The 23,705-nt window shown below is 43.8% G+C and overlaps 1 protein-coding gene across 3 annotated transcripts in view; it reads right to left on the minus strand.

Moving 5' to 3' along the window:
• Positions 1–23,705, minus strand: part of Sacs (sacsin molecular chaperone) — an 83,794-nt gene that overhangs the window by 37,191 nt on the left and 22,898 nt on the right. For 2 of the 3 annotated variants that reach the window (XM_063232511.1, XM_063232513.1), the window contains exons 3-5: positions 7,212–7,362; positions 2,720–2,807; positions 744–829 (exon numbers count right to left, since the gene is read on the minus strand). In XM_063232511.1, the coding sequence (XP_063088581.1) occupies positions 744–829; positions 2,720–2,807; positions 7,212–7,362 (325 nt within the window). Of the gene's footprint in view, positions 1–743; positions 830–2,719; positions 2,808–7,211; positions 7,363–7,451; positions 7,673–23,705 lie in introns of those variants that run through there. The other variant, XM_063232512.1, reaches the window with a different exon arrangement.

Below are 23,705 nucleotides of genomic sequence, written 5' to 3' on the forward strand. Positions count from 1 at the left end.
CCCAACTCACCACCAGGAGAACAACTTTCAAATTCCCCTCTGTGAACCAACAGCACCTGTTCCAAAGATAGGCTGAAACCAGCTCCAGCATCTCTCACTCAGCGCTCCCCAAGCACACCTATGCGAGTTGGACAGCCCTTACTGCTGAATATCTACCAGCTTAACTGGAAGATGAAATCAAGGCCAAGATATTGAAGATGAGAAATACCGAATGTCTTCCTTCATTTTTTGCTTTTGTTTTTGTTTTTGGTACCAGGGACTGAACTCATGACCTCACACTTACCACGCAAATGGTTGAGCCGCTGAGCTAACTCTCCAGCCCCTCAGTTTTTATTTTTAATGATTATATTCAAACTATAAGAGTATACCATAGAGATAAATAGGTTAAAGAAATTATCACATTAAACAGTCTCAAGAAAGCACGCCTCTCAACCCAGGGCCCAGGACGTGCACCTGGCCTCCAGCAAGTGCTGTGTCGTTCATCTGTCCCTTCAGTAAGGGATCCCCTACCAATGGTCTAGGCAGCCCCCCGCAGCTGAGTGCATTCCTCTGCCCTGGAAACTGCATCTCAAATCCATCCCTGCATCCCTGCATAGCACTGCAGTCATGGAAGCAAGCAAACACAAGCATTCAGATTCAGACAAAATCCTAAAAATTTAAAACACTAAGAACCTTTCTAAGGAATTTCACTTTGTCTCATTTTCATTGAAGTCCATCACACTTGAGCACAACACATACCCTACCTTAAGAATCTGTCCTCCTTCTGGGTACCTTCTTAATATGTCCTTGAGAAAATCAACAAGGGGTGGAGTTGTCTGTCCAAATCGACCTGAAGGACAGAACATATTTTAACTGACTCAGGAAAGAAAACCCATGACCTTGTGTGGTTTGACTCCCCCACAGGATCACCATCCAGTCAAGGCTTCACATCCCTCACCACAGAGCCCTGGTACGAGTCTACCCGGTGGAGCGTTTGCTAGACAGAAAAGCAGTCAACTTTGTCAAATCTCAAGACTTGTATCTGAACTACCAACTAAATTTCAAAAACATTTCTAAAGCTGTACTATCACAAAAGTCTGTGACTTCAAAAATAAAAAACACTGGGTGGAGGGAGTGGAAGCGTTACTTTCCAAAACAAATGATGGAAATGGTTTGTGCTACTTTACTGATGAACAGTGAGCCAGGACAGTGGTGCCGCTTCTCTGTGGGATCAGCAGGCCCCATCTCAGCGTATACCTAGGTTAAGTACTCCTAAACCTGTGTACACTAGATACTGACCAGGTCACCTTCGGACAAGGGACAGCAAGGTGTAAGCAGAAAAGGGGGCGGGGAAGTAACTCTTCAGAGGCACAGAATTTTTAAATCTGCACATAAGTAATCTATTCTTAAAAATTAAAAAAAAAACATATCAAAGTAAGATGAGAATCACTATCAACGAGACAAGAGACCACAACTGTTTCTGGAACAAGAAGTGCTTCAGAGTCTAGAGTATTTGCATATACTTCACGAAGTCTCTTAGAAATGAGAGGCAAATCTAAACATAAAATTCACTCATGTTTCACATGTACCTTAACACATATAGCCTGAAGGTATCCTGTGTATTTCAGTGTTTTGACCATACACTGTGGATGAAGTCAGGTATGAAATTTTCCATTGGAGGCACATGTATACATTTCAAACGTTTTGGATCTGCATTACGGGTGCTCCATCTGTATAAATTAATTCGCCTCATTTGGGCACTAGGACCGAGACCAAGCCCAGCCAGGACTACTTCCCTCCCGCCCACCTCTCCCCTGGCTCCAGCTACCCTTGTTTTCCTCTGACTGCTGCTCCCTCATTGCACCCCAACATTACATGCTTTCACCTCACTTTCGTAAGAATTTTTTTAAAGATTTTTATTCAGGTATGACTGAGATACAAAGAGCTACAAATGCAGCTCCGTGTTTGGAAATAAGTGCACCCCTGCGCACCACCGAAGTGTAACAACCATCAGCGCCATCTCACCTGTCACCTCCGGAATTCCCTCCCACTTCCTTTTTGTTTCTCCTCTCCTTTTGTGGAAGGTCTGTTAGTTTAAAACCTACCTTGTCGGTACATTTTTAAATATTACTATGATTTATATGCAGGTTTCCTCCCAAAGTCTCACATGCTCACAGGTGAGGTTTGCGGGAGGGACTGGATCGTGGGTGTGTGACTCTGAATTAGCTCACTGATGGGTTTAGCACAATTCTGGGTGCAGAAGATGAATTTACTGAAGAGAGCAGACTCACCCCGAGTGTGGGTGACACCAACCAATAAGCCGGGATGGAGTAAAAAGGGAAAGAAGAAAGAAACCTAGCTGCCTCCTGCCTGCCGTGCTACAGACTGTTTCTCCTCTGCCGTGTTCTCCTGCCTCAGAGCCAGCTGACTATGGTCTTAATCAAACCTTTGCAAATCGTAAGCTGAAATAAAGCTTTCCTCCTCTAACTTATGCTTGTCCCAGAGATAAGAAAGGTAACTAAAACAAGTACACAATACCGATAATCATAATCAGACCTGATATTTTACAACAGTAGATCTCCATACCACATTACCTTGCATAATTAACCTTGAAGCCTTTCAGTCAGCACCTCCCCATTCTCCCTCCCTTGCATCCCCTTGCAGCCATCAGTTTGCTCTCTACTTCTACACAACCTTCATGCACCTAGACAGGGCATCTACCCCTGGAAAAACACAGTACCTCCCCCTTTTAAGCCTTTTGATTGAAGGTTCACAAAAAGATGACCATGTTTGTCAGTCAGATCTCCAATCTTGATCCAATCAGGTAACTGAAAAGAAGAAAAGGCATGAAAAGCAACATAATCTGTAATATTACAAATTCAAAAGCTTACCTTAAACTTTTTTCACTTCAGAAGTAATGCTTGTTAATTACTATCAGGAAATAAATTTCCCTAGGAAACTGAATATTCAGAAAGAGTCAAATCTTTATTTAAAAAATTAAAGGATTTAAATCTAAAAGATTTAAGGATTTTCCATAAATACTTAACATAAATTTCTAGTGTAACATAACTCACTTTTTTTCTTTTTTGCAGTGCTAGAAATTGAACGTGCGGCCTCAGCACACTGCAGCGCAAGTTTCCTCCTGGGGAAGCTGCACCTCACATTTTTAAATGATGACTCAGGATTATTAACATACACAAAACTATTCTTTTGGTTAACATTTCCAAAGTGTACTTATGGCTTAAAAATTAACTCCAAGAGACCTCAATAGTATTTAAGGACAAAAAAAATATTTTAAATTTCAGCAGCACGTTTTTTTCTCAAAAGAGTATTCCTAGAATACGCTTTGGAAAACATTACCACAGATGTTACCACAAAATTAAAACAAAAAACAGTGACGTTAAAAGAAGCAACAAACAAGGCTTCCAGTTCCTAGAGCTGTTTCAGTCTTCACGTTCCTTGAAAGCAACTTTCCTGAGGAACGTAGCGATGCTTGCTCTCCTGTCACTGTTTCTCTGCTTCCCAAGAGGGTGGAGCACCAGACGCACTACTGTGATCAGCAAGAACAGATAAGGGTGCCGCTGGTGAAAAGCAGCACAAAGCCAGATCCGCCCACTCCCACCTGCGTCCACGCGGGTCTTCCCACGCAGGGTGCCCTCCGACAGCTCAACAGACTCCTAAATACTCCTCAGAGCACACCGAAAGGGCACCATGCTAACTCGCACTTCCTAGCAGGGGGAGAACACTATTTAGGGCTCTGAACTCTCCACACTGCCAGCTGTCTGCTGTACACCCCACACTGCTGTCCACCAGGGCTCCAGACTCCAACCCTTGGAAACATAAGCTACCAGCTTCACTCCCAACACCATCCCTCATCTTCGTCTCATTACTAGGTTAACACCTTGCTGGAGAGCACAGGACAGCCGCTAAGCCACACCTCCAATGGACTTCTAAGGCCGAGTGTCCATCCCCCAATTGCCTCAACAGAACCCACACCTCTCCTTTCCTAACCAAATAGACTTCCTACATCTGCTGGATTTTTACATCCATCTCCTACCTGGTTTCCTTACTCTCTGTACATCACCCTCATGTAAAACACAACTCGAGGCATGCTTGGCTTTCTCAGTTAAACACTTTCCTGCACACCTTCCCCCATGAATCTTACAGCTACCCCGGGAGACCAGCTCCCTCGTCACACAGGTGCTCCAGCCAGCATGGAGAGCCACTGTTAACACAGAAACAATCCAAATTCTGTGACATATTCACAAAGCAGCTTTAGTGAGAAAAATTACTTTACTAAGCTGCTGCACAATCCTAGACATACATATACAGTGCAAACACACACATATATACACACACATGCACTTATGAAAACCACCAGAAAGGCAGCAAGCTAACAGACACACAGAGATGAAGGAGACAGACAAACAGCCTGGGAAAAAAGATGCACAGAAATAAACAAAAATCACTGACAGTATTTGTGGAGTTCCTTGTGACAGCCGACAGGTCAACGTCTGCTCGTTGATTCTGGAGGCAGAAGACTGCTAATTCTGAAGAGCCGGAACACGTGAAAACAAGATGTTTCACCAACTGGCACAGATGGACCTCAGGGGGGACACAAGGAAGCTCCCGAGGGAATGATCAGATCAAAGTTATTATTCAGCCAAACTGTCACCATGCCGTGCTTGGTGCCTTGCTACCAACATCCGCTCTTGGCAGAACTTGATGGCTTTGCTGTTTCTCAACAACCTGGGTTTGAGTTGGCCCAAGGCTCCACTGCATCCTGCGAAAGGGGCCTGGCTCTAGACAAAGATATTCTGTCTCTCACATCATTTTGTACCTCTCTAACAAAATCTGATGGCCTGAACCAGACAAGTATTCTTGCCCTCCACTGGTGATGTCATCAGAGGTGTGCATTCTATTTCTATGTAGGTCCAGTACCATTCAAAACCAATAAATTCCAAAGAGAGTGCTCAACAGTTTTTAATTCCCTGCCTATCCTAAAATATTTAAATTCTCACCATTAATTCAAATCTAGAATGTTCTTGGCAGTACAAGAAATGGAAACACCAAAACTAGGAGTGATGACAGATGCCTGTAATTACAGCACTGAGGCTGAGGCTGAGGCAGGAGAATTGCTGTAAATTCAAGGCCAGCCTGGATTACATAGAGACCTCATCTCAAAGAGAGAAAGAGAGAAATATCACAAACACTCAAGACCCTTTTTAATGACACAAACCCAACTTCTCTGCATCAGAACTGTGCCCTGTACTTATTTTCTGCCTGAGCTCTATTGTTGGTGTCTAAAGTTCATTTTGTAAGATGTGAGCCTGTCTTTGCACTTAGCTTTTATTTATCCCCAATAACACCTTGACAGAGTCTGCGTATGCAACAATAGTCTATAGTTAGAATCACGCAGATATGGGTTCAACTCCTAGTCTGATCTCCCAGCAGTTCAGCTGTACTGTTCTGCAAAACGGACAGCAATAACTCATAAAGTATTTCTGAATATTAAACGGTGTGTGGAAAGTTCCAACACTGTCTGGAACTTAATAAATGTTAGCTAATACATGTTAATCATATTCGAATACATTTTAACGAAATACAGAAAGAGAAAGGTGCTAAGCCTCACTCGCTTAGCAAAATTCTATCTCCAGCTCTGAGTTTCAGTCCTGGATCTGCAGCTCCCTGCTGCATTTCAATATCCAATCGAAATCTTACGATTGGCAACAATTAACTTTACTGCATTCACAACAGAACAGGAAAGCAACCTTCCAAGTGCAAGTCGCACACATCAAGCAGCACAGTGAGCAGGACCAGATCACCCACTTTTGTACATTTTCCTAGAAGCTTCTTTCTTGCCTCACCATCTGCTGAACCATGTGTGAAAAGCAACCTGATCACTACACTTCTCCCCAAATCGCCTGCCTTCTGTACCTGCTTATCTTGCTCCCTTGAACCTTTTGTTTGTCTGGGCTTACTTCAGGTTTCTAAACTTTCTTGGCTTTCTACCTAGCCCACAGATCCATTTGGTCTCAAACCAGCAGAGGTGTGTTTTCTGCAAAGTCTCGGAGCATCCTTTCACTTTCCTCATGGCAGCCTGTCTAGCACCTCACGGCCTCACACCAGGTCTCGGTCCTACCACTACCCCACGGCCTTCAGGGCTGCATATCCAGGCTGTGCACCAACACCTGCAGGGACACCAGACAGAGCCACGGTGAGCCCAGTGGGCCAGACAGAATCCAAGGGATGACCCCACAAGAGGTGAGCACAGAACCAGGACAGCAGACAGGAGAGGGAGGAGACTGGAGAGAGACATTACAAGATAGTCACTGGTGTAGAAAAAGACAGGAATGACAGAATTTGCTCCTTTTCGATTTTTTTGTAAAGGCCCTAATCAACTCAAAACCCCACAGAACTGAAGCAGACAGATACATCCATGGAAAAGCCTAAGGACGAAGTCTGTTTAAATGGGCACTAAACCAGGGAAGTTACCCAGGTATGTGGAAAGTCAAGCGTATTTTACTGAAGAATAAAAAATTACCAGTACCAAGTTTCCTAGGATTTGTCAAGACAAAAAGCAATCCAGTCCAGAAATGTCATTCTCTATGGCTCAAGAACTTTGAGGATCAATCCACTCAGCTTTCACTCTTTCTGATCCTGAGAATGATGTTCCTCATCACATAAAAATGCAAAGACTATTACAGCAAAAGAACAATTTTTCAAAAAAATGTTTTTCAGTAAACTCCCCCTTTTATGAAAACTGCAGAACTTGTACCCATCTTAAAGGATATATATGACAATATGAAATGTTATTTTCCAAAGTCTTGATCTATTCAAGAAAATTTATGTGCAGTTCATAAGTCTGAATACAAGTTTTCTCCTCAGAATAATAAGTCCCATTTTAAATTATGTCAGAAGATGCTCGGGGTGCAAGCGCTGGGGAAAACTTCGGAGAGCTCCAGTTAACCGCAAAGACGATGAGCGATGACTCGGAAACTCTGAGTAGGACTCGGGGCACTTCAATGGTGATGCCGCTAGACTAGAAAACCTCCCTGGGGGATGGCAGCGAAAAATGCGTGCTGGTTGCAGGAAGTGAAGACAGAGGACGGCCGCGGAGCTGGGGCGGGGACTCGCGCGGGAAGGCTGCGAGGCCGCGCCCCAGGCCCAGCGCCCCCCGCCGCCCGCCCGCCCGCCCGGCCGCCGTCTCCCGGCCCGGCCCCGCCGCCTACCTCCCGGCCGCCGCGCCACAGCCGCTGCTCCGCCGCCGGCCACCCGGTCTCCGCCGAGATGCGCTCCTTCAGCTCGCGCGCGGTCCCGGACGCCGGCAGCGCCACGGTCCTGCAGCCCACGCAGCCGGGGAGCACGGTCACGCGGACACACCTGCGGGAACACGCGGGCTCAGGGGCCGACCCCGGCCCCCGGACCCCGACCCCGGATCCCGACCCCGGGCCCCCGGCCTGCCCGCTCACCTGTCCCCCATGGCGGCGTCCCCGCGCCTCGCCGCCACTCCGTTCACGCCCGGCCCCGCCGCCCCGGGAGGCCCCGCGCCGGCCCCGCAAGCGGCGTCCGCATGGCGCAGGCCGGCGAGCAGCGGCGAGCGGAGCCGGGGAGGCGGCGGCGCGCGCTCAGCCAACCCGGGCCCTGCAGGCGCCGCTCACGGGCACGCGCGCCCCCGGGACCGTTAGCTGAGACGCCACGCCACGCCCCCAAGGCCACGCCTCTTTCAGACACGTCACGCCCAGCGCGGCCCTGAGTGGAGCAGCCTTCTGGCCCCGCCTTCTTCCCCGCCCCTCAGGCCCCGCCCAACCTGGCCCAGTCCCTTTCCTGCAGCCCAGACCTTCAAACCTTCAGCGGATTGTGCTGCCTGCGCCTCTAGTGTAAAGCAGCGTTTCCCTGTATAGAATCCAAAAGTGCCTTGAAACGCAGAAACCCATGTCTCTACGGCCTTCAGCGCTGATGCTCCTATGAAGGCATGGCCACATCAAATGTACTGTGGCCTCATCATGAAAGTGAACCAGTGGTTGCAGAAGATTTGTATCTTACATGGCTTCATTTCAGGCTTTGTTTCAGTGATTCAGTGTGCAAGAAGAGTCGACAGCAAAGTAACACCGTCCAGGAGCATACACATAAATAGCCCCTTCAACATTTTAAAAAGACGTGTAACTTACTTGGCGAGGTTATCTTACACCACCAGAGCCTCGGGGCTTCCCGTCACAACCCAAACGCTGTGGAACTGGGGTATGAGCTGGTGGAACTGTCCCGCGGCTGTAACTAAAGCTGCCTTCAAACTGGGAAGTGGCAGAGCTTGGGAAGCCTCCAGTGAATATAGACCCTTCCTTTGGCTTGTTTCTCAAAGATGTGGATGTGATGCATTAGAAGGACAAAACCCACATCTATTAATGCTACCTCGTATTAGCTCTGGTTCTCTAAAGGACCAGAATCAGCAGAAAATGCGTGTATAATTATGCAAGGGACTTATTAGGCATACAGGATCAGAGGCTTAAGAATCAGCGGTGTCACCGAGGCTTTGGAGGGCCAGTAACTGCTCGGCCCGAGAAGGAAGCTGCAGAGCAAGGGTCAAGGACGCAGTGCCAGTTCAGGTTCCAAGGCCTGGGAGCTCCCTGGAGAGTCAACTGCGTTGCAAGGTTGAAGAAACAGCAGCCAGATGGAAATAGGCATGCTCCCTTCTTTCCCTGGCTAGTCCCTCTGGCTATTGGTTGGTGCCTAGGTATCAGGGGCGGGCCTTCTCCCCCCAGTTTGTTGGCCTATATGTCAGTCATCCACAGACACACCCACAGCAGGGTTTTACTACTTGATTGGTCATTTCTTAATTCATTCAAACTGAAATATCATGATTAAGGGGCACAGTTATGAACAAATAAAGTTATGTACTTATTTTAAATACTGTGAGTGGAATCCTTCCTCCAAAAAGTATTACCGAGAACTCATCATCGGTAATAGCCTTCCGGCTGTTGTATCTGCCCTCTTACGGTGTCAAAAAGGACCGTGATGTGTGTAGGGCATTCATACTTTCCCTACTTGGAACAGGTGAGCGTGTTCAGTCAATTAGTAGAAAACACAATGTCAAGCCAGAAATCTGTAATAGGCCAATATTTCTTTAATCGGACAGATATGTATAAACAAATGCACCAGAATGTCAACAGACAGAATTACTTTTTCCTCTGTCAAGTGACACCTGCCTCTGCTCAGTCTCCAACATTTGGAAACAGCCCCTGCTACAGTGTCACAGCACACAGACTTCAGGATATATCCTTTGGTTAAAATATTCCAGTGTGAACCCTTGATTCTACTGAATTTCCTTTTGCGTTTTTCTCCGGAGCCCAACAGGATGTGTGAACAATGGAATCTAGGGGCAGGGTTGAGTATTTGAGAGACAAAAGAATGACCTCAACCACATATGAGGCAGATTGAGGGGAAGAGACTGGTCAGAAGACGTTTTTGACTCTGGAGCTCAGCATGCCAGGGTACATCTTAAAAGGCTAATTGGCATGGCAAATACAGAACTGAATCTCACTCATTTTGAATATGGAATTCAGGAGAGATGTCGAAGCCAAAGAGACTGGGGGTCATTTGTTTAGTCTTTCTGATGCTACTGCATCCCAGCTGACCCTTATCAGACACCATTCTGAATCACAGCATGACAACAGTGAACAGGACAGTCTTCACATGGCTGTTTAGCGGTACAGAGTGTCAGCTTCATGGGATAAAAAGAGATCTGGAGATGATTGGTGCTAACATTACACAACATTATGAATGAATATTTAACAAATGGCTCAACCTGATAACCTCAGTAAATGTAAACATTACATGTCATAAGCATGAGCTAATATGCAATTATATCAACAAGGAAAATGGAGAAAGGAGACGTAGAGAAATAAATAGGAAGGTTGCAGGGGAGGGGAAGAGGAAAGAAACAGAACCAAACTGTATTGTGTCCCTGCACCCACTCTGCAGGGTGGCTGTAAACTACACGTACCATAACCGTACACTAATAAAAAGTGGTTCCAGTGTAAATCTTAGGTTTTGTGCATTTTACTACAATAAAATAATGTTTACAAGTAGCTCAGAGGCACTAAAGAGGCTGATGACAAGAGCTGCTGATGGCTGGCAGAGGGAAAGTTGTAAGGCATCTAAGAGCCAGTAAGGCACTTATTATACCCTGTCGGGCAGGTAATGCCAAGACACTGCAAAAGCCTGCAAGGCCAGGAAGAGCAAAAACGAACTTAGCAACTAATAACTGAGAAAAAAGAAAGTAGAAAAATATTAAGAAGGCATTCATAATTGAGATTCGTGAAAGAGAGTCACCAAGTACTGTAGGTTTTGTGTACTAGTTTCTGAAAGCACGTAGATGGTTTCCAATCTACATTATCTAAAGAAATGGTGGGATTATTTTGACAAAAGCTATCATTAGGATATGAAATTCAACAGAAAAAATGAGCAAACTAGGAATTCAACTTTAGTAACAATCTTCAGGGGTTCAAGGAGTGGAATAATTTTCCAGAGTCATACACCTGGGAAACAGCAGGGCCAGGACTGGAACCCAGACCTGACCTGAAACTACAGCCTGCTTCCATGCTGGAAGGGGCTGGCCTGCTAACTGTTACTAGAACATAATCAACATCTTTTTATGAAAGTACAAAAGCTAATTGTCTTGGTTATTTTTCTCTCATTGCTGAGACAAAATACTGGATGCCCAAAATGAAGGAAGGAAAGGTTTATTTAGCACACAGTTTGTATATCCAGCAGCTGGCTCCAAGGCAGGGTGACTTGGCAGAGGGGCGGTAGTTCATGGTGGCAGAAGACAGGAAAATCAACAGGAGCAAAAAGAGAAGAGCACAGAGAGAAGACTCTTTCTGTCCCTTATATTGTATGTAGGCCACACCCATCCCAGCAGGCACAACCATACTCCTAGTGTTGGACCATGAAAATCACAGATTCTAGAAGCCTGCCCCCATGACCACATGAGATTTTAGGAGGCGATCCAGACATAAACCATAACAGTAATCAAAACCTCTAAGCTCATGGTTATATTCTTAAAACGGGAAACAATAAGTGAGCAGGCAAATGATATACAAATTCTTCCTATAATGTCAGATATGAATAAATACTATTTAAGGCCCAGAGCAGTACATTCAAGCAAAATAACAGAGCAAAGAAGGCTGGTGGTTATAGAATTTTTCTGAGATATGACCTGAAGGAAATGGAGGAAGTTGAGATGACACTGGAAAAAAAAGTTTATTTGATTAAAAATGGAGAACAAGAGATGCCCTTTCACACTTTCAGGATCTTTGACACAGATGTGTAAAACGGCCTTCTGCCCCATCAGCCACTTCCGGTTTCTTCCTCTCTGTCACACATCAGAGTTGGAGTTGGTGTCTGTTTTGTATATCAATGACTTCCTATAGTTGGAAAGGGGCCTTAACTTAGAAGAGGTGCTCAACAAAAAGTAAGGAAAAAGTGGAAAGAAAACAGGAAGAGAGGAAGGCAGCAGGGAAGGGAAGAAAGAGAGAAAGGGAAATAAGGTCTGTAAAATAGGAAAGCAGAAAGAAGTCAGTCCTCACATTATTCACAGTTGTGTTGACACAAAAACACTTCGAACATTACTATTAATTAAGGGCTTTATATGATCTCCATTTTTAATGGTACATACTATTATTTCACATTTTTATCATTCTAAAAATCTCTCCTCTAATTTCTGCTTAATATTCCACAAAGAAGAAATATCCTGGCCCACCTAACCATACTGATGTGTACATTGATGTGTAATTTTAATTTTTCAAAATTACAAACATTTTAATAAACATCTTGGTTCATGAACTTTTACCACAACTGATGATGAGATAGAAATTTGCAAAGCTCAGTGTATACTGAAGAATGCTTAGCTGAACCTTAACTCATTCTGCAGGAGCAGATTCACAAGCATATTACATAAGACATCAAAACCCTAGGCCTATCCTTTAGAGTAAGTCCCCGTTCACAGCGCAGCGGTGGTATTTCCTTTGTCCTCTCCCTAGGCCTTTCTGGGAATGAATATGTAGACAAAAACCCTATTTGCATATCACAGACTCTATTGAGATGTCCCTTCAAAGTCTCTTGCGGTCATGGAGGGCAGACTTTTCAGAGGCAGCTGAATCTAGAGTTTGTGATTGGTTCATTGCCTAGTGCTGGGACTGGGGGTGTGAGTGCCACACATACCCTGGGGCAGGCAGCCTGCCTACAATATAAGGGAAGAAAAGAGGCTTGCTCCTCTCCTTCTGTTCTTGCTGCTCCTGGTATCTTTTGCCACCATGAACTGTTGCCCCTGTACTTTCCACCCTGCTTGGAGCCATCTGATTATGGACTGAAATCTCCACAAACTGTGAGCTAAATAAACCTTTCCCCCTTTAGACATTGAATATCAGGTGTTTTGTCCCAGCAATGAGAGAACCGAAGTCATTATACAAACAGTTTTGAGGCCAGTGCATGATTACATGTCCAGGGTGTTGACAATCCAGTGTCTGCCAAAAGAGGATTGCAAGTGGCGGTCAGTGTCCTGTGGGAGATGTGGCTGGAAAGAACTAGGCCAAAATCTATGTCAATGGTGATCTGGTAACGAAAAGGCACATACTAATCATTTTCCTGTGTCACTTAGAATCAATAAACTTAGCTACAAGCTCTTAGTGACCAACCTCTCTTTATCCTAGGCTTTATCTCCCTAGACTCAATATCCTCCTGTATTCCCTGCCCCATCTTCCCCTGTCTCACTCAACTACAGACACACTTGTCACCCTTCAGTGCTTGAATACCAAACGTGCTCCCTGCACCAGGCTCTTCACACTTACTTACTCTTCCCCATTTTGAACTAATCTGCTAGGTAGCATTCCCTACACTCTCACCCACACAGTGGTTAGGTGCCATCTTGGCTAGGAGCCCTTCATGATCATCAGTTAAAAGTGTTAACAACTCCACATCTATCCCTTCTCTTTTTATCCCCTTAAATTATCTGGTGCTCTCCATCAAAACTTATCGCCAGATACATATTGAATTGTTTACCTGCACAATGCTTGTCTTACTTACTCTTCTTTTTGTTGAGACAAAATATCCAACACCCACAAGTTAAGGGAGGAAAGATTTATTTAGCTCACAGTTTGTGGAGGTTTCAGTCTATAACTGGCTGGTTCCAAGACAGATTGGCACATGGCAAAGGGGCAACAGTCCATGGCAGCAGAAGACAGTAAAAGCAGCAAGGACACAAAGGAGAAACAAGCCTTTTTTTCTTCCCCTTTTACCTCACCCAGACTGCTGGGATTATGGTGGTGCCAGTCCAATCAGTGGACTGATTAAGCAGTCCCTCTCCTTCATTCCAACACCCTTAATCCTAGCATTGAACCACAAATCAATCGCAAACTCAAGACTGAGCTACCTCCAACAAAAGCCCCATCTAAAAGTACATGAGGCTTTGGGGGGACATCTAGACACAAACCATAACTGTTTACTACAACCACCTTGCCTGGGGCCTGACATGTCAGCATCTCAGTCTGCTTTCACTGCTGTAACAGAATACATACATAGCAGGAATTCTGCTACAGACACTTATTTCTTACAATTCCAGAGGCCGAAAGTCCAGAATCAACATAAAGTCACAGGATCTCTTTATTGTACAACTATAGGCACAAAGAACAATAAAGTGTTTCTTTGTAGAAGGGCACTAATCCTGTTTTAGAAGCCCCACCCTCTTGACTTCATCTACCCTAATTAGGTCCCGAATACTTCATCTCCTAACGCTATCACATTGGAGGTTAAGGCTTCAACACATGAACATTCAGTGCACAGCACCATAGGGTACTCAATAAATATTGTTGAATAACTGAAGGACTGAATGTTCACTCCTGTCTTCAACTTGCATTCTTAGGCTCAATACCTTGAGCATCCATGTCTCTGCACCATGCTTTAGGCTTGTTTCCTTTGATGGAAAAACTGTAAGCTGATTTTAGAGCTATGTGGTATTCAGTAATGCTACAAGGAATGCTCCGAGACTGTGGGAAGTGGGAATGATCCATGAGTGCGAATTGGTGTGGGGTTTCTCTCAGTAATGATGAGCCTGTTCTGCAATTAGTGGTAAAAGCTGTACAAACTTGTGAAGATCCTGGAGACTACTGATTGTACTCTTTAAGATGGCACATTTTGTAGCATGTAAAATACAGCATAAATTTCAAAACGAAGTTAACAGCTTAGTTGACATGAGTGCCAAAGCTTTTCTCATGGCACCATGTATAGAATCCCTCTGGGAAAAAAATCACATTTAACAAGGCTGCATTGATTTCCAGTAAACACAGACATACATTATTTAACTCAACTCATGGTAGAATGTTTAGAACAAGCATCTTCACTCCCTAACATACTCATAGACAAAATTCTCTAAAAACTTTTTGTCAGAAGATCCCAAGCATTCACTCTCATCTCTTACTACCACCCAAATAGACACACTTGGCTAACTGAACACACTTGGAAAAATGATGCTATTTCTAAAACAGCATTCCTGCCTTTTCTGTTTTCAAGAGGGCTGATATGAATTTCCTAGAAGCTGGAAAATGTAAATAAAATAAGACTGAACAGACTTTACATGAGTCTTCTGACTCTCTTGTCAGTTTTAATGAGAACTGGCTGTTTGGTTGCCACAAATCCTAGGTTATCTCAAGGATAACCTCTGATCAGCCAAAACAAAACTAACCAGTAAGAGCCTTAAACATAGTCATGCTTACACATCAGTGAGTGACAAAAGGCACTTTATAGTAGGAAGAAAGGACATGACTCAGGCCCTAGGATGCTATGAGTGACACATCGTGAGTTGTATTAGCCACTTTGGAGGACACTAAGCCACATGTGTTTTCTGAGTTCTTCTTACACTGATGAAGACCTCTGATGAAATGTCGCCCTCTCCAATATTTTATATAAAATGAAGAAATAGAATGAACTACCTATAACAGTAAAACATCAAAATAAACATACTGAGTGTTAATGATTATCTGAATCACAACAGAATCTTAGCCCAAGGTGCAAAAGTAGGAAACTTACAACATAAATTGTGAAAACAGTCCATCATAAAACTGATGAAGTGGAACAGGGAGAGAGAAAGAGACAGAGATAGACAGAGATAGAGAGACATAGAGAGAGACAGAGACAGAGAGAAAAGAGGGAGACAGACAGAGACAGAGAGAGACAGAGACACAGAGAGACACGGAGAGACAGACAGAGAGAGACATAGACAGACAGACAGAGACACAGACAGAGAGACACAGACAGAGATACAGAGACAGAGAGAGAATGAGCCAACGCTGCCATAATGCACTTCTCTCTTTTTCCAGTATTTTCCAGCTGTTGCTATTATAGTCAGGCAGTTGTCCAGGTCTGTCCTGCATTGTCCTGAGTCACTGTGTTAGTAACTTTCTCGCCACTGAGATAGAACACCTGCCAGCCACAGCTTAAAGGAAGAGAGGTTTAATGTGCCTGTTTCCTGTCCATGCTCAGCTGGTACCAAGGCAGAGACATCACAGCAAAAGGATGTGGCTAAGCAGCAATGCTGAGCCCCTGGGACAGAGTAGGAGGAAAACACCGGTGGAGAAGGGGATGAGACACAGACCCCAAAGTCACACATCCACGCCCCACCCGGATACCCCCGTTGCGCGCTCCACCACTCCTGAGGCGGAGCCTGATGTCAACCAAACTCCACCCTAACCCCATTGTCTTTCTTTCTCCACTTCACCCTCCTCTGCCTCTCTCACTGGCGGTGAGCAAGGCTGTGACTCAGTGTCTCCCCTGCCTTGGGAAGACGTGGATACGCTACCCCACCAGGCTCGATGCCTCACCTGTGCCACTGGACTTTTAACACCTTCCTGCCAGGAATATTGTGAGGTGCAATGAGGCCATCACTGCCTGGGGAGGTGCTCGTTTATTTACAGGTCGCTCAGTGTTTCTGTGACAAAGGACCATTGTCCGGGTACGTGGAGATGCCGTCATGCAGCAGAATGAGGATGGCACACTTCTCACTCTGTTCCCAATTTCAGCCTCTTCCTTCCCCTCTTGTCTTGCTTTATTTGAACAGTTAAGGCCAGTGTCAGAAAAAATTTGTCAAGGAATCTCCAGAACCTTGAGTCAGCTCTCCATCACTATAACACAATACCTGGGGTAATCAACTTATAAAGAGGAAAGGTTCTGGAAGTTCCTGCCCGTAGCTGATTGGCCTCATTGCTTTGGGCCTGTGGGAGGCAATAGTTCATCATGGCAAGAGCATGCGGTTGAGCAAAACTACTCACCTTACAGTCAGGAAACAAATGAGAGAAAGAGACTGTGGCTTCGAGGTTCCTTTAAAAGCACACTCCCACCCCAGGCCCCACGTCCCACAGCCTTCCCCTGGGGACTAGCCCTTGCACAGCTCTCAGCTAGATCTGCCCATCATGAGTCCTCCTGGGCCCTAGATGACTTCCCACCCACATCATGCCTCAGTTCCCCAGCACCCACCCGCTCAGAAACAAACTCTGCTGCCCAGCAGCCCTGGCACTTCCATTTGTGCACTTCTGAGTGTGCGCTGTGTGCCATGGGTGAGTGTATAGATGTGTGCACAAACAGAACTAGTTTTACTTTCTGTTTCTTGGACCCTTTAGAAAAACCATCCATGCTAGATGATGTCAAAAGCACTTATTCTCAGTAAATAGCTAATCTCTAAGGACTCAGTAAATAGCTAAATCTCAGAACACGCTACAGGTTCATCAACAGATGTATGAAGAAAAACAGGTGGCATTTATACACAAAGGGGACACTCTGCTATAACACAGGACTCATTTGTAGGAAAAGGGCTGTACCTTGAGACCAGAGTATTAAATGCAACAATCAGACACACAAATATCGTATGGTCTCTTTTATAGGAAAATATATACTCATACATGTGAAATAAAAAACAGGTGATAGGAAAAAAGAGAAAGAAAAAAAGTACTGTAGTCCAGTAACCCAGTGCATGCGACATATCTGAAAGTGTAACTTGACTGAGTATAGCTGTCTTACGTGTTTTGTATGTTCTTTAGCTTTTTGGTCTGGTTTTCAATCTGTATATTTGATAATTAGCTTTATACAGTTTTATAAGATAAGTAAATGAATCTGATGCTGGAAAAATAAAATTGAGTTGGGGGGAGGGAAGAAGGCAATCTAAATGTGTTGTGTACATATAGCAGTCCTTACAGTGAATGTAATCATTGGGTACACTGCACATATGGACTGATAAAAGGCAAAAAAATAAATCACAAAAAGCAGCAAGAAAGACAGCGCTCATTCTCAGCAGCCACCACGGTGTCCTTCATCTCTGATTGCTTGTAGGCAAGAAGGCAACAGCTAAAACCTTTCTCAAGTACATTTGTGATTTAATAGGGGACTTTAATTTCTACAGTGCACAGCACACTGTGTTTATATTTTGGAAAAGTTAGTTGCCCAACTGGCTCTGAACTCATATCACAAAGATCTCTGTTTATTTCAGGCAGGGCAACCTCAAGCCATGCCAAAAATCATAACAATAGCATAAGAATACAGGCCACTAATGGAGAACTTAGTAGGCACCAAACACTTCTCAATCTTAGATGTTTTACTAATACTGTCATGTTTGGTCTTTATTAAAATCCTATAGGGCATTTTTATTACTATTTAAAAGCTGATGGACCAGAAATTCGGAAAGTTTATAACTTCCCAAGACCACACACAGGGTAAGATCTAACCCTTCCCTAAGTGAACACAAAACTAGTTTTTTAATCACTGCATAGATCTCATGGGCGTGGTATGACACAGCGCTAGAGAAGTCTGTCCTGGAGAAAGGATGAGCTGCTATGGTTTCAATACCAAACCCATCTTAAAATTTAGTCCCAATATTGAGGAATGAAGAGGGGGGACCTGGAGGGACCTGGTGACCACGCATGGGGTCTGCCCTCAGGACTCAGCCCCTTCATGGATGAAGGCGTTAATGGCTGATGAAGTATCTCAACAGTGTGTCTGTTAACCTTATTAAGAGAAAAAAATAAAAATAAAACAGACTTTCAAAACAGGCTCTGATCTTTATAATTTCCTCTCTTCTACATAAGTGAAATATACCAACCTCACATTTATAAATATCTTATTGTCTTCATAGTATAAAAAATAAAAATCTGAAAGAAAATAAGATCCAAAATTATACAATAAATGTTGTAATAATGAAAGAGAAAGAAAGTGTTCAAAAGGACAGAACACCTGGGATGGGGAAAGGAAAAATGGAAGAAAGGAAAAGATTGTCTGTAAGTAGGTATACATACACAAGTGTGTATATAAGTGTGCTAGATAAATAACTGTACTACCAATCTCTCTTAGTTCAGCAAAAAGAATACCTTGTGCTGTCGTTGTTTGATTGATCACTTTTGTGTCTAGATTTTATAACCTGAACAACTAGTTCTGAGATAACAATCTGCAGTATATTAACTAGTGTTAATTCCCTACTTTTGTTCTTTCTTGAAATTCTGTATCATTCTACCCCTTTTTCTATTTTGCTTTTTAAATTAATTTTTTTTAAAAACAGGCTAATAGGAGAGTAACAATAATTAATACATTATGTATTGCTGTCTTCATAGTAGTTGCTCAGAGTATAATACATAAGGCATGAAATATTGTCCAAACAATATTTGTACAAACATTTATTTTCAGTGAACTAAGAGAAGCTAGCTGTATAGCTATCTCAACTATCTTGCACAAGATATATATTTTTTCCTTTTTCTTTCCTTCTTTTCCCCTTTCTCCCAAAACAGTTTCTCTTTCCTTTTGAAGAGTTTCTTCCCAATTAAGTGCATCTGTTATAAAAACCAGGTTGATCCTTCCACTCCATTTGTGATACTCTATGCAGGCTTGGAGTTTTGCAGGAAATTCCCACAGCAAAAAGACCAAGACCAGGCAGGCTTCCTTCACCATGGACCTCGTTTCCTCCAGAACAGTTAGCTGAATAAACCTCTATGCTTTGTAAGTTATCTTGCCTCAGATATTCTGTTACCTAAACAGAAGATGAACCAAGATGTAAGTCGGGAGCTACATTATATGACTCTCAATAGCAGGATAACTTTCATGTACAAGTTTCTGTTGCTCCAGAGACACACAAATTCTGAGTGCACTACAAGGAAAACACCTCAACGTAGAACCATGTTCGTTCCTACATCCAGGCCATCATATTTAATTTTAAAATAGCCCTGTAAAGGAGATACTGTCATCCACAACCACAGTCAGGAGCCAGAGAGGGGAAGGAATTAATCTGAGGTCCTCACACCAGCAGGTGTCAGCCTGTGACCCAGGCTCACCTCCACAAGTGGGCGGGACCTTCCTAGGTGAATGGTTTAATATCAGCTGTGTACAACACGTTCAGTGTGTCCAGAGGGATGAGCTGGTCTCTAAAGGGTCCCGTGGGTCTTAAAATGTTCTTTCTGACCTACATTGTCTTGCTATAAATGGTCCACTACTGGTGAATTCTACCTGTACATTACATAGCCACTATATAATAATAGTTATGGAGACAGTGGCCAATCATGATTTGCTTCTATTTACTTGTGAATGAATTCTGAATAAAATATATATTTGGATATATTTGCTTTTCCTATTTAAAAATAGTATCCTTAGTACTTCAAAAACATTCATTTTGGAAACCAGTGGGTAAACAGACATCTTCTCTTCCCACTGTATAACTATCCAGTGAAACCTTGTCAAAGAAAGTTTGAAATGTGGCTGGTCAGCAAAATGTAAGATTTTAACAGAGGAAGCATCTATCCGACTGCAGTAATTATGTGAAACCTAGTCACTTTGATTTTTATGGCTCCAATCCAAATTTTCCTTAAAAAACTCCCTTGACCTATTTCCAACTGGCATTTTCTTTGTGTGCCCTCTAATAGTGGACGTGTGCCAGCGACTATTCTTGTCTACAGGAAAGCAAAGGCGCAGAGCCACTTACACCCTGCCCCACAGAGAAGACTGAGGCATGCTCTTCTCCCAATATGAGGCAGAGAAAAAAGTACGTCATAGTTCACAGATGGGTAATTCTGGGCACTTGGTTTCCATGACTCATCTTTCCAAGTTACTGTGGGATTAACTCTGACAGAAATAAAATAACAATAAACCTTTGAACCATTCATTGGAATACTATTCCAAGTCTGAACCTTAGAAATGGGCTGCATAATTTTTTTAGTTTTAAAAATCTAGCAAGACCTGGGGATATATCTTAGGGTATGTCATTCACCTAGCATGTGCAAGGCACTGGGCTTGATCTTCAACACAGCAATAGCAAAACCAACTTAAATCCAGTGAAGTGAATTTTGTGAGAAATAAGTCTATCAAAATTAACCTTTTGTAATATAAAACAACTCATAGAAAACATAATATATTGGAAAATGTCAATTGCTCAGTTTTCAGGAATGGTTTAAAGAGCGAAATGACTGGACACAGAAGGTTAAGACAACTTAACCCATCTAGAATTCTCTTTGAGTCAATCCAGTGGGCTGAAGCTATAAGCTAACCTCTGTGCAATTCTCACTAAATGATCAACCCGGGAAACAGTAATGGTGTTTACTTTTAAAATGCTTCACAATTCCCTGTTCCAAAATAGGAAATGGAAGATATTAACAATCTCTTTACTATAAGCATAGTTTTATTGTAAAAATCTCTTTATGTGCGATGTGATAGTAAGGTACCACTAGTGAGTAAAACGTGAATACAAAGATGATTCCTGGAGTGATGAGCCTTTCCTGTGATGCTGGGTAGCGGGCAGGAAGCAAAGACAGTGACCTCCAGGCTCACTGCAATCTTTGCAGAGCACTTGTCCTCTGTGCCATACTCTCAAGGTCCTTCTCAAGGTCAGAAAGATACGATTCTAGAACTCAACGGAAGGATTAAACTAAATCTTCTCTAACGAAGACAAAGGTTGGTCTATATGTACAGGGGGTATGTAGTACATTACTCAACACATTTGCTTCTGTTCTAAGCAGATACTATAAATTTGTGTCTGAAATCTTCCTTTTGGACTCTGCATTTAGCCATCTCTTCCAATATGAGAAGAGTCAACTTCCCCTCCCCTGTAATTTCTTTTATATGGCTTTTCTGATTTTTTATATTTTATGCAACTTTTCAAAAATTGTTCTCTTCTATCAATAAAGGTTTAGAAACTACTCTTTTTGTAGAACCCATTCACGTGGTCTGTGCTCGTCTCTGCCAAAGAATTAGTGCTTTGTTTCTGTGTTGTTCTCCTTCTGACTCCTGCCTTAAATCATCACGCACCAGAGATGAGAATAATTTATAAGCTCACACACCAATCATTTTTCTTACTACTTAATTTTTAAAAACATTGAGTCAGTTTTGGCTTTAATTTGCCATTGCTAAATAGGATCCCCCTTCCCTGGAGATTCAGTAAGTGGATTCACTTCAGATTCTAATGTTTTTACCTGAGTAACACAAATTCATTATTTGATTTTTGAAGCAAAGGCGACCATCTTAAGTCTCCGAGAGCAAGGACCCTCACACCAGCAAATACTAACTGGTGAGTATGTGCATGCAGCTGTTGCTGTCCCTCCCCAATAGCCCTCAATGTGCTGCAGTGCTGGGCCCAGGGGTCCCTCATCGGCACACCTGGCTGCTGTGGGGGGCTCAGGGTGTCCAGGTGACCGCCATGCTATTTAAGAAGTGACACTACATGACTGCACCCCAAAGGGCAAAAATCTTCCATAGGACCGTGCTACGAAACCAAGGTAATGCAGGAGGTTGAGGGATTGCTGTACAATGCTGAGACAAAGAAAAAGAAGGCTATGAACCAATTCAGAAGAACTTCAATCGAGTCAAACCCATACAATGGGTACATAGGTGCTTCTTGTAACATATGACCCACTTTAGGACATGCCCAACATTTTTTATAATAAAACTTTTGAAAGAAGTCCAAAGGCACCAAGATTAAGCATAGGGTTTCTGTTAATTCTATTAAAAGAAAGTGAAGGCCTGGGCAGTGCTCTGCATATTCCAGATTTCTCCCCTTTCCCCAGGAGGCTCCTCTCCAGCTTGTGTCCTCGCCCAGGCTGAGCTTTGTGGACAACAGAGAACCTAGGAACTCGGGCTGCAAGGGGAGGTGGCCCACGTGGAGCGCCGGCATGAAGGAGTGGGGAAGCTGGGAAATTTCTAACACCCACAGCACCCTCGTTGTGGCTGGCTGTGTCCTTCGTACCTTTCTTGTAAAGTCCTCCTCTGTAGGTTTACTGTACTTTGATGTTTGGAGTTGACCTTTGCAGTTCACGGACAGATTGAGTATACTTTACCTGAAATTCGGGGGCCAGAGCATTTTAGATTTTGCATTTCTCATGTTTGGGAATATCTGCGTATATAGAATGAGAGATCTTGGGGTCTAAAGATGAGCTTCGTCTATGCTTCAGAAGGACCTTATCCACACAGTCCTTTTATGCAGCATTCTTAGGGCACTGCATTCTGACTCTGTCAGATGAGGTCAGATGTGAAATCTTCCCCTTAGGGCATCTTGTCAGGGCTCAAGAATTTTCAGATTTTGAAGCATTTCCAATATTGGGGTTTTGGATTAGCGATCCTCATCTGTTCTTGTTCCTGTGCCCTGTCCCTCAGGGCTTCAGCGGATGACAGGCATGGCTGCTTCCCCAGGTTCCAGAAAGCTCTCTCTTGGTTCCTTGCCAGCCTTTCCATGTAACCCTTTGACCTACTCTGAAGGGACAAAGGGGACCTGGGCTGACAATTCCTTCAGCACAGTAGGCTCAGTCATCTGTGCATCCTATCCATGAGTTACAAACTGAATCAAGCTCATGATACTGCACCAAGGAACGCCAGGCCTGATTGGCAGAAAGATACTGCTCAGTGCTAATCACTGCCTCACCCAGGTCCTTCACATGCACACCACCAAGAAAGCGCTCAGCCCTCCTGAGGCTGACAAAGGGAATAAGGAGCTACTTCCTGCAGTCCAGATACCCCAGAAACCAGTCACATGTACACGATGTCTTCTCTCGCTCTCAGGAGCTAGCAAGATTCTGTATTTCCTATGTGATGGCCCATGACACTTGAGAATCCCCTCTCTGAGCAGGTCATAGCACCCTGGAGTGGATGGCATGGCTAAGAAGGAAAATCTCTGAATAAAATTTGAGGCAGTGGAAAACCAGTTGGCAATGAACTGCTCATTTGGCTAGGAGGGGAGTGGGCAGCACCTTTTTTATACTAGCTGCATAATTTAAGGTGAGGGTGAGATTCACACTCAGAAAAGCACAAAGCCTTTAATGGCTACACTGCACTGGCATCTGGAAGATACTCTCTCTAAATCAGATTCCAGGCTGAGTGATTCACACTCATAACCTGTAATACAATGCCGCTCTAAGTAAGCCCCACACCAGCAAGTGACAAACTGAGATTCCCACCCCTATGTCTGACTCCAGAGTTTACAGATTTCCTCTGATGCAATCTGTTTTGTCTTATAGGAGGTGGGAGAATGTTTGCTTTGCTTTGCTTATTTAGACGCAGAAGTATCCAAGGAGAAAAAGAGAGAGGGAAAAGACATGGGACAAGAGAGGTCCCCACACTGCTGTCCTCTAGACACACCCAGGACTGCTCCTGAGCCTGAGGAAAGGTGACAGAGTTCATGGAATCCATGGAGTTCCACGAGGTGCTGCCTCCTCCCGGGAGACACA

Source organism: Cavia porcellus, unplaced genomic scaffold (genome assembly GCF_034190915.1).
Source record: "Cavia porcellus strain 051 isolate PalLab524CR breed Dunkin Hartley unplaced genomic scaffold, mCavPor4.1 scaffold_21, whole genome shotgun sequence".
In the NCBI taxonomy this organism is placed as follows: Eukaryota; Metazoa; Chordata; class Mammalia; order Rodentia; family Caviidae; genus Cavia; species Cavia porcellus.